At 40.4% G+C, this 11,721-nt stretch overlaps 1 protein-coding gene across 1 annotated transcript in view; it reads left to right on the forward strand.

Annotated features, from left to right (window-relative positions):
- Positions 1-7,582, forward strand: part of LOC123700023 (protein strawberry notch) — a 42,630-nt gene extending 35,048 nt beyond the window's left edge. Inside the window, exons 23-28 of the mRNA XM_045647114.1 lie at positions 1,493-1,604; positions 2,253-2,395; positions 2,795-2,970; positions 4,167-4,341; positions 4,675-4,822; positions 5,714-7,582. Of these exons, the coding sequence (XP_045503070.1) occupies positions 1,493-1,604; positions 2,253-2,395; positions 2,795-2,970; positions 4,167-4,341; positions 4,675-4,822; positions 5,714-5,817 (858 nt within the window). The 3' untranslated portion in view covers positions 5,818-7,582. The remainder of the gene's footprint in view (positions 1-1,492; positions 1,605-2,252; positions 2,396-2,794; positions 2,971-4,166; positions 4,342-4,674; positions 4,823-5,713) is intronic.
- The last annotated feature ends 4,139 nt before the right edge of the window (positions 7,583-11,721 follow it).

Genomic DNA, 11,721 nt, shown 5'->3' on the forward strand with positions numbered 1-11,721 from the left:
GTGGGAAAGGTTAAAGGGAAAAGGGGGAAGGGACACTAGTTAAGTGTGCTAGACAAACATATTGAAAGAAGAAAGAAGAAGAAAGAAAGAAAATACATTTAATCACAAATACAACATTTTAGCTTACAACTAATACATTTTGAGAACAATAGAAAATAAAAAATAAATATTACATCAGATATATTCTAGTATTTGGTCAGTATTTGAATTTAAAATCTGCAATAGTAATGCTTGTTTGATTTATATAATTGCTCTTTAATTATTATTGTTATATACCTAATATTTTTTAATAAAATGACAAATTGTAATTGAATTGTAATGAACATTGAACGCTGTAATTTCCTGTAATTAAAGGTACAGTAGATTATGTATTTTAATAAGATGTAATAAACGTGAACTGTGTCCTTTGTTGGAAATTCTATAATAATAAATAAATAAATAAATAAATAAGGTGGACTACTCAGCATTTGCCTCTCCGTATTAGTGGAGAGGCGCCGGTTTTCAGTAGTCCCCTCTACTTGCTACGCTTGGAGCACCAGAACGGTTTTTTTTTTTTTTTTGGGTGGTAAAATAAATAGCATAAACGCTTGTTATAATTTTGAGATAGGTGAATAAAAGATAAGTAAGATAGTTATAATTAAAATAGAAAAGAAACAATATATTATATTATGTCTAAATATAAAAATGAAATGTACATACACATATAAATATATACATAATGATAAGAGCGTATACATTTAGCGCTACTAGGGCTGGTTAAGAAATTGTGCAAGAACAAATTTTTTGTACTTAAATTTAAAATTCTGTAGTGTTTTACAATTTCTCATTGGTGGACAATTTCTCATTGGTGGAGGCAAATTATTCCAGCACCTAGTAACGCTGTATGTGAAGCTTCCCCTGAATGCCGCTGTGTAATTTCTGGGAACTGAGAGCTTATACAAAGACGCCCGTGTTTCATATAACCGATTGCCGTCATCCATCCACTTGAGTTTGTTGTAGAGGTAGGCGGGAGCTTTAGTCAGGATCACGTTAACAAGTAGGGAAGCGAGATGCAGTCGCCGCCTACTCTCCATGTTTAAGATTTTGTGGGACTTAAGGACAGGTGTTATGTGGGTCCGAGCTGGTATGTCCCAACAAAATCGAGCGCAGGCATTTTGGATTCGCTGTATTGATTTTTTTGTGCGTGCCAGCAATCTAGGGCCATACATCACATCGGCAAAGATCAAAAAGTTGTTTGCTAAGGCTCTACAAAGTGAGCATGAAAGAAGATGCACTAAACAACCAAAACAACTGGGGAAAAATAATGCACTAATAATTGTACATTGTACAATCGCTATAATATCATCAAGCTCAATAAACGTCGATGACGTCATCCCGACGTGACAACATTACACTAAGTGGGGAAAAATATTTAAATCCACAAATGTAGTTAAATATTAATGAAAAAAAGTAGTTTTTTTTTTAATTTAAATCTTGTTTTCTTTTCTTTTAGGACTACAACAATATGTCAAAGTTCCTAAACAGGATACTCGGAATGCCGGTGGATCTGCAGAACAGGCTATTCAAGTATTTCACGGATACCCTCGCTGCTGTTATGGAGCAAGGTTGGTTTCGTCATAATATCGTATAAAAAAAAAAAAAAACTAGTGTACACACGTAAGAAATGAAACTTCTTTATGGCCTTATTTTTCAAAAAATAATTTACTTTATGCAACTTTACAGAAATACGTCGAATCACGCGTGGTAGGGATAAGAAAAAGATGGCGCGTAACGGAAAAATGTCACGCGTAACGAAAAAATGTTACATTAAATTTTTTCCAACCCCGATTAAAAATAAATTAATAATATTTCTCCATTTATTGTAGAAGCTAGTTTGTTAAAATCCGGCTTGAAGGATCATGGTCCTTCGAGTCGGATTTGAATCGTAAATACGTTTAAATTAAAACGACAACGCTATACGTTTTATGTTTATTAAATACCTATGTACAGTGTCTGCATGAACAATTTATTGTATTTTCAACTGACTTCAAAAAGGAGTTTCTCAATACGACAATTCTTTTTGGGTTTATTATCTCAGAACTTTTGATTGCGTGAAACGATTTTGATGATTCTTTTTTTATTTTGGAAATTGTGCCTTCCGGTTCGTCCATTAAAATTTTGTATAGTTTTGAAAAAATTGAAGGTAGTTAATTTTTTTTTTGCATAAATAATTTTTTTGCAAAAAATATATATTTTTTTATCGAATTTTACAGCGAAACGCAGCGGCCGCTTCGATCTCGGTATTCTCGACTTGGGCAGCGCGGGCGAGTGCGTGCGGCGCGTGCGCTGCGTGCGCTTCCTGCGGCGGCACGCCACCGGCACCGCGCCCGTCGAGCTGCACACCGTGCTGTGCGAGGTGAGCTGCCACAGCTGACGATGCGATGTGCAAACAACATTTCACGAAAATTGGTCGAGCCTTTTGATGGCGTATGGGAAAGAATATTGTGACATCAGAATTTTATGTAGTTGTGTTTTGTATTTATCTGTTTTTTTTGTTACAAATCTATACTATTATTATAAAGTTGAAGAGTATGTTTGTGTTAAGGCGCTAATCTCAGGAACTACTGGTCCGATTTGAAAAATTCTTTCGGTGTTGGATAGCCCATTTCTCGAAGAAGGCCATATATCATTACGCTTAGACCAAAAGGAGAGCACTGCGGATAAAACCGCAGGGCTAGTTTTATATATTGTTTTGTATTTATAATTTTTTTTTTTTTTTTTTGGTATTTAATCTATGAATTTTGTACGTTTGCAGCGCGGAATGGATTGGCAGGAGGCGGTGGAGCTGAGCGAGCAGTGCCGCGGCGCGGAGGGCTTCTACCTGTCGCTGGCGCCGCGCAACGGCAAGCACACGGCCGTGCTGTGCCGCGCCGCGCACGCCGCACGGGACCGCGCGCTGCCCGACCGCGACCGCGCCTACCAGCTGTACAGGTGAGTGCACACTTCTACCTGTCGCTGGCGCCGCGCAACGGCAAGCACACGGCCGTGCTGTGCCGCGCCGCGCACGCCGCACGGGACCGCGCGCTGCCCGACCGCGACCGCGCCTACCAGCTGTACAGGTGAGTGCACACTTCTACCTGTCGCTGGCGCCGCGCAACGGCAAGCACACGGCCGTGCTGTGCCGCGCCGCGCACGCCGCACGGGACCGCGCGCTGCCCGACCGCGACCGCGCCTACCAGCTGTACAGGTGAGTGCACACTTCTACCTGTCGCTGGCGCCGCGCAACGGCAAGCACACGGCCGTGCTGTGCCGCGCCGCGCACGCCGCACGGGACCGCGCGCTGCCCGACCGCGACCGCGCCTACCAGCTGTACAGGTGAGTGCACACTTCTACCTGTCGCTGGCGCCGCGCAACGGCAAGCACACGGCCGTGCTGTGCCGCGCCGCGCACGCCGCACGGGACCGCGCGCTGCCCGACCGCGACCGCGCCTACCAGCTGTACAGGTGAGTGCACACTTCTACCTGTCGCTGGCGCCGCGCAACGGCAAGCACACGGCCGTGCTGTGCCGCGCCGCGCACGCCGCACGGGACCGCGCGCTGCCCGACCGCGACCGCGCCTACCAGCTGTACAGGTGAGTGCACACTTCTACCTGTCGCTGGCGCCGCGCAACGGCAAGCACACGGCCGTGCTGTGCCGCGCCGCGCACGCCGCACGGGACCGCGCGCTGCCCGACCGCGACCGCGCCTACCAGCTGTACAGGTGAGTGCACACTTCTACCTGTCGCTGGCGCCGCGCAACGGCAAGCACACGGCCGTGCTGTGCCGCGCCGCGCACGCCGCACGGGACCGCGCGCTGCCCGACCGCGACCGCGCCTACCAGCTCTACAGGTGCCGTGTTTTATCGCGACAAAGAGCCGTGTGATACGCAGTCATCCATAATTATAATGTTTTGTACATTATTATTAACTACCCTGCCCGACAATGTGTTAAAATTTCATATTTCATACCACTATAACATCACTTTATTTGAAGTGTTCAATGTGTCGCACTATGCATTAAACACGCTGAATTACACTTTACACAATAATTAAGTTTTCCATCGACAGACGAAATTTCCTAAATCGACGGAAAAATTATGATACTTAGTTAACTTAGCTAATTTACAACAATGTATTTATCTAATTCCAGGCCAAACACAGGCCTCCAGCTCAAAGTGGAGACACTCGGCGAGATCCAGAAGAAGTACAAGCGCGTTAGTGCAGACGAGGCGGAGAGCGCGTGGCGCGCGCAGCACGCGGCCTCGCTGCGTGTGTGCTCGCACGCGTACTGGAAGGCTGTGTGCAGGAACGCGGGGGACTGTGAGGTGAGCGGGGGGAGGGGGGGGAGTAGTGATTATAGTGGTATAGGAAGGTCGTGTGTCGTAATGCGGGGGACTGCGAGGAGAGCGGGGAAGGGGGAGGGCGTAGTGCTGTAGGGGATGATTAAATCGTGTACAAAATGTTATTTAAGTAATATATGTTACAAGTTCGATACGAACTATTCAATTTCATATTGTGTTTCAGTTTTGTGCGTTGTGTAAATTTCTAACGAACAACTGAATTAAATTGCATTTACATACTATTGTTTTGTTTGTGGGGTATTTTGTGTGTTTTTTTTCAATTTTATCAAATTGTAACCGTATAAACGGTGTTTGCAGGTGGGTCTGCGCGTGCGCACGTACCACGTGCTGGCGGGCTCGGTGCTGGCGGTGTGGGCGCGCGTGGAGGCGGCGCTGGCGGCGCGCTCGCACCACAACAAGATGCAGGTCGTGCGCCTCAAGACCGACGCCGGCCTCAAGATCGTGGGTGAGTGTGTGGCGTGACACGTGACACGTGCTGCGTGACACGTGTCACGACGGATTACAGCGGATTTGGACTATCTTCAGTCCAAATGTCATCCAAATAGCTGCTGCGGTGCCGGCCTCAAGATCGTGGGTGAGTGTGCAGCGTGCTGCTTGACACGTGCCACGTGACACAACGGATTACAGCGGATTTGGACTATCTTCAGTCCAAATGTCATCCAAATAGCTGCTGCGGTGCCGGCCTCAAGATCGTGGGTGAGTGTGCAGCGTGCTGCGTGACACGTGCCACGTGACACAACGGATTACAGCGGATTTGGACTATCTTCAGTCCAAATGTCATCCAAATAGCTGCTGCGGTGCCGGCCTCAAGATCGTGGGTGAGTGTGCAGCGTGCTGCGTGACACGTGCCACGTGACACAACGGATTACAGCGGATTTGAACTATCTTCAGTCCAAATGTCATCCAAATAGCTGCTGCGGTGCCGGCCTCAAGATCGTGGGTGAGTGTGCAGCGTGCTGCGTGACACGTGCCACGTGACACAACGGATTACAGCGGATTTGGACTATCTTCAGTCCAAATGTCATCCAAATAGCTGCTGCGGTGCCGGCCTCAAGATCGTGGGTGAGTGTGCAGCGTGCTGCGTGACACGTGCCACGTGACACAACGGATTACAACGAATTTGAACTATCTTCAATCCAAATGTTATCGAAATAGCTGCTGCGGTTCAGGTTTAAAAGCGACACATACAGACTTTCACATTTATTCACTTTCGCATATCTGTCAAAATACGCAAAAGGCGCAGTTTTTTTTTAAGTTTGTTCTATTTATACAGACAGTTTATTCTGAAGGCTAAATGTGATCAAATTTTAGTAATAAAATGTTGTTTCCCCCGCAGGTACGCTGATCCCAAAGAATTGCGTGGAGCACCTGAAAGAGACTCTCTCGTCGGACGCGGTCTCTGTGACCGAGCAAAAGTTCGACACGGACGACCTCAAGTGAGCCCGGGACCCTCAGTTCCTTGCGGTACGGGACCACGGCGCGTCTATGGCCATAGACAACCATAGACAATAGAACACTACCCTCTATGGACCATAGTTTCTTATGGTACGGCATTACGGCGCGTCTATGGCTATAGACGACCCTGATACACCACTCTACCCTCTATGGGCGCGCCTGTCTATGCGCTGTAGACGTCTAATGTAATGTATAGTAATTTATAATTGTTTTCCTACGGTCGATAGTGATGAATTAGCCAAAGGTCTGGCGTAGACTTTGTCTACACCCAGCTCTATGTTGTCGTTGGTAGACTATAGAGTTGTGTGAACTGTGTTTATGATTTACCTGTTGGAGTATTGTGATATGTAAATTGACCGACAGTACTATGCTCGAGCATAGAGTAAAGAACGGTTTGTCTATGCCCCGCATAGATATTTACGACCTAGTTTCCGTAGATTATAGATTACTATAATCGCATTTATTTAAGAGTTGTGTATGATGATTCATAGACAATTTTTTGCACTATAGTGATACGTTAAAACCACCGGTGTTGTCGTTGAGGCAATCGACTATTAATACAAGTTTTTTGTTACGATATTAGTGTAATCAGGATTATATTATTCTAATCTATTATGATTATGACAGACTGTCTATGGTTCGGTCTATAAGACCATAGATTAAACCAGACAGCATGCATAGCCAATGCATGGATTTACGATACCAAATTTTGTCTTTGGCTATCATAGACATGTAGAATGCACTGAGCATTTTCTTTGTTATAATTGAGATGTGTTAGAGATACAAAATAACATCTTTTAGCTATATGTTTCTCTGTTTTTGAAATGCGGGTTAGTACCAGCTCTATAATTAATGTACATAAAATAAAATTACTAAAATTACAATACATTTAAGAGAGACACATCAATACATTTAAAAGACGTTACAATACATTTAAAAGAGTATAAACATCTTTATTTCACTCAACCATTGCTCAGTCCATTTTGTTTGTCTATGGTATATCTAATGAGATCTATGGTATAAAAATAGTATGTCTATGACCATAAACGTTGGCTTAAGTCCTTTTAACGAATAATATTTTATCAAAAATATCATTTCACTCTATATATAAACTACACACGTCATTAAATAGATGTAATGTTTTGTCACAATCTTTCTTACGACGATTTCTTAAGTGTGAACGAGACAAAACACCTGTAAGATAAATAAAATGTATGAAAAGCTTTCATCTTTTGCGAGATTTGGAAATTAAATGTTTCTTATGTATGCTATAAAGAAGGAATGGTTTCTATGAATTGTTGGAACATATCTACCAAGAATGTACTAAACATAAAAAAACTACATTTTTAAATTTATTGTTTAATAAAAAAATATCGTCTCTCGCCAATGGGATATGGAATCTTCAGGCAAGATCTAAAAAATGTTTATTTTTATATGACAAAACTATATTCCTGGTATATATGTTCTATAATGATTGGAATTAAATAAGGAGGCCTTAGTCCAAGCACGGACAGAGCCGGGTCCCGACGTAGTGTTACGGACAAGACGCGGCGTTGACTGACATTCGATGTAAGTACTAAGTAGTACCATGTTACACGTATTTTTGTATTTTATCAGAGCAGTTTTGGCGCTATAATTTGACATTCGAATGACATTTTAATTTTTTTTCTCAAGAAGGCATTGATTCATTACTCGATTTGTAATCTGTTGATTGTCTATGGACGATATGACGTTTATTTGACAGATGTTATTGCCATTCATGCCAGACATTTTGATACTATGTGATTACAACAAGCCAAAAAGAAATTGTAGAATCGTAAAATTGGTATATTTTAAAATATAAGTTGTAGTCGCAAATGAATAAATATGTAAAAACAGAATACCAAATTGGGTACTTGCCACCGTGTTACGAATTTATAATATGTAATTATCTTCACGAATTAGTGCGTTTTAGTTTTAGTGTTGTCGAACTGTGAGATTCAAAATTTGAAAATATTAAAATATAAAAATCGCGTACTGTGTAACAAGAAATTTGCACCGTGTATATATTTTTAGTAGATTTTTTTAAAGTGCAGCGTTTCTGGACTCAATAGATTCAATGTCAATTTAAACTTGAAGTATACGATGTTAACATTGATATAGTATTAAGTAACCACTGAACCTTAATTTTAATTCATTAAGGTATAATTTGCTATGATTCAGTAAGTGTCTAGTGTAAATATTTATTTTACGAATGTTTTTTTTAAAACATGCTCTATGGCCAGTTTTAGAATTTCTGTGTTGTCTTTAGCTTATCTGTCAGTCAAATGACTAATACTGTGTGAAAGTATGAGACAAAAAAATGTCAAATAGGCTATCAGCAACTTAATAATTAGGGTGCTTTTCCACCAATAATGTGCGGGGATGTGTAGCGAGGAATGTGTTTGTAAATAACCAATAGTATCGCTTCAAACGCTAAACGCTTCAAAATTCAAACTAAATGAAGCGATATGATTGGTTATTTACAAAAACATTCCTCGTTACACATTATTAGTGGAAAGAACACCTTAAAGTCGTGAAACTGGCCCTAAATGTTTTTACTTATACTATATCGATGGGTGTAAGGGAACGGTTATTTTGTACAAAGTTATGTTTAGATGCTGATTTTTAATTTTAATTAAATAAATAACAAATGCTTTAGAGTTTAGTGTTGCCACTATAAATGTTCGATGTTTAAATGGAAAATAGTTTTAATATGTGCAATGGCGTAATTGATAGCGTTTTTAATTTAGTGTATAGAGGGGCTATCATGATGTCTTAAAGCAGTATTAATTAGTGTGGGAAAGTGATGGCGCTAGACGACCTACATAGCTCTGTCTCTTTTCCACACTAGAATTAATATTGCTTTATGACGTCACGGTAACGCTTCTTATTTGAAAAATTAGATGAACTAGTCTGTTCTGTGAATTCTTGTTTCATTGTTTCGTATTTCTTAAGCGTGTCCCAGACAAACGCGGCCTGCGGTGGCGGTGGCGGTGGCGGTCAGTTGGATGACTTGAAAGTTCTAGGAACGACATAGACAGACGCGGCCTGGACGCGGTCACAGCGCGGCTTACCGCGGCCGCAAGCCCCGCCCTCTCCGCCACCGCTTCTGTGTGAATGAGCGCGCGGACATGAGGCGGTCATTACGCGATCAGTTGTAAATTTTTGCAACAGGCCGCGTGTACCGCGTGAAATTATGCCTATAAACACTGAGTTGTTTATTCAAACAGTGCAAAAGTACCCAGTTTTGTATGATACATCACATAAAGACTTACTACTCTTACGTACTCTTAAGAAATAGCTCTGTATAATTGGCGCATGCTGTGTTAACCTCTAATTATTTGTTACTTTATCGCAAGAACTATATGTTATATAATAATTATATTAAAGAATCATTGTAAACAAATGTTGGTTGACCAAATAAATAAATAAATAAATACTAAAAAAACAACAGAATTAAAAACAAAATATGGGTATAAAAGCAATAAAACTTCGTACGATTGGCCATTACTAACGTCCACTTGCAGGTGAGACTCGAGTGCTAATGTGCCGCTGTAGGTTAGAATGACCGCCACCGCGGCCGCGGCAGTATATTGTTATCACGGTCAAGCAAGAAGGCAACAGCAGATCGCCACCGCAGGCCGCGTCTGTCTGGGACAGGCTTTAAGCGACAACATAAGATGATCTCTGATTTAATTTAAAGCAATCGTTCGAAATAACATTAAAAACTTTCACTACTATCCTGTGAATGTCTATGTATGTTTATAAAGACAAATAAATGTATATAATTATACTGGATTTTTTATTTATACCCTGTAAACCTCTAGTACCTCTAAAGCTATTTGTTTTGTAGAAGCGAAAGTAATATTTTTCTTGTAAGTAAATATTCTTCTTGAGTATTTGAGAAAGTAACCTATGTGATAATTAAGGCATTGATCTACTTCTAGCAAATTTTATACAGATCCTGTCAACGGTTGTGTAAAATAGAAACATCCATAAAAATTCTTAAAATTTCATATTTATTAGGACCACAAGTAGGACAGTTTACAGAGAATAAAATTATCGCTTAAAATATATCGTCTTGGGTTTTTAATTCCATCCTTAATCAATTGATGATGAAAGCATTTTAACCCTTAGCAGGTATCGTGGGTCAAATTTGACCCAGAAGCGAACATTTTCGGTTATAATTCTTTAAATATTTATGCAACGACTGTGCGCTTCTAAGTATTCTCAGTGCGTCGCTAGCTGCGGCGGGGGGTGGATGTGCAGAACTGTGACTATCTTAGGAGCGGAGGTAAGTAGCTTTCTGGGTCACGTTCGACCCACGACACCAAATAAGTAACTTTTTTCACTGAGTGTAATTACTTACTTTTTTGGTTTTATTGTTTATTTGTACTACATTGGCGGGCTTTTTGAACGACAGACAAATCGAGGAGTTGATGAACGACTAAAGTGATGATTTGGAATTGAAAAATGAAAGAATACCAAATGTAAACCAACTTTGTGACGACGAAATCATCAGCGATCGAGACAATCCCTAATCTGTTAGTTGCTTAGAAGACAGTGTATTTGGAGTAAGTTCTGACGACGATGAAAACGAAGAGGAGATACGAGAATAATAGAAAATATACGAGGAACGAAAATACGAGAGATGAGAGTGAAGAAGATGAGGATGATAGTTGATGGTAGAAGTCATTTTGGTTTTGGCTGTCATTTTTTTTATTTTATGCTGATTTTAGAAGTAATTTGTTTTTTTGTTATAATAAAGATATGAGAAGTGCCATAAATATATTTTAGTTAAAGTTTTTCTAACATTTCTATTTTTTTTTTTATGTTTTAAGTTCACATTAACCAAAAGTGCCAAAAAATAAGGTTATTTACAAATGTGTGTAAAACATGATATTTTTTTTATATTCTAAAATTAAATAGTTACGGTTATTTTGTAAAAAAAATATTTTTTTTATTTCTTATCTAACCATATTTTATACAAATAATAAAAAATCTACGTTCTACAACAGATTGTTTGGTATGGGTAGAATTTGACCCACGATACCGGTAGTGTTGCCAAAAAAGGCGATACCAGCTAAGGGTTAATCGAACTGCTCGAATCTTATCAAAATCGAATCATGCTCGAACAATGATTCTGACAGTTCTTTTGTTTTCTCAAATTATAATCTGTCGCCAATGAATAAGGAATCACTTTATTGCTCTGAGAGAGGGAATCACATAATAAATAGTCATTGTCTGTCGCGTAGACAGAGTAACTAATAGACCCAATGACGATACCTTTCTCACTTACACAAGAAAGAGAGCGAAAATACCATAACAAATGCATAAGACAAAGACACAAATACCCAATTTTTTGTCCCTTAGTGTGTAACCTATTTTTCAAGATCCGCAACTTGAGTTGCGAAACAAACTTTGACAGTTCGTGCCTTCATCGTGCTTGGTGTTCGAATTTTGGATATTATTTAGTAAAAAATCGATACGAGTACATTGAAAAGACGGTGAAATTATCTTAATATAGACATCGAAGTAAATAGAATGGTGCGTTGTCGTGTTATTGCATGTATAAGCGATAGTGAGAAGAAAATTGCGGGTGTGTCTTTTCACGCGTAAGTACGACTTTATTGTCCTTATTTGTAGTTTCTCAGTGATGATTATTTATACTTTAGCCTAAAGTAACAACAAGTCGCGTTAAAACAAGGAAACTATTAGCGTAATATCGATTTTTACATTCAATAACCTATAAACATCAACAAGTAAGTGTTGCCAGTGTCGGGAAAAATAATACCCCGATCATCAATAAAAAAATATTGATTTGACAATATGGCGAAACTCGAAAGTAAATGAATATGAAATCCCATA

This window comes from Colias croceus, chromosome 19, assembly GCF_905220415.1.
Source record: "Colias croceus chromosome 19, ilColCroc2.1".
Classification (NCBI taxonomy): Eukaryota; Metazoa; Arthropoda; class Insecta; order Lepidoptera; family Pieridae; genus Colias; species Colias croceus.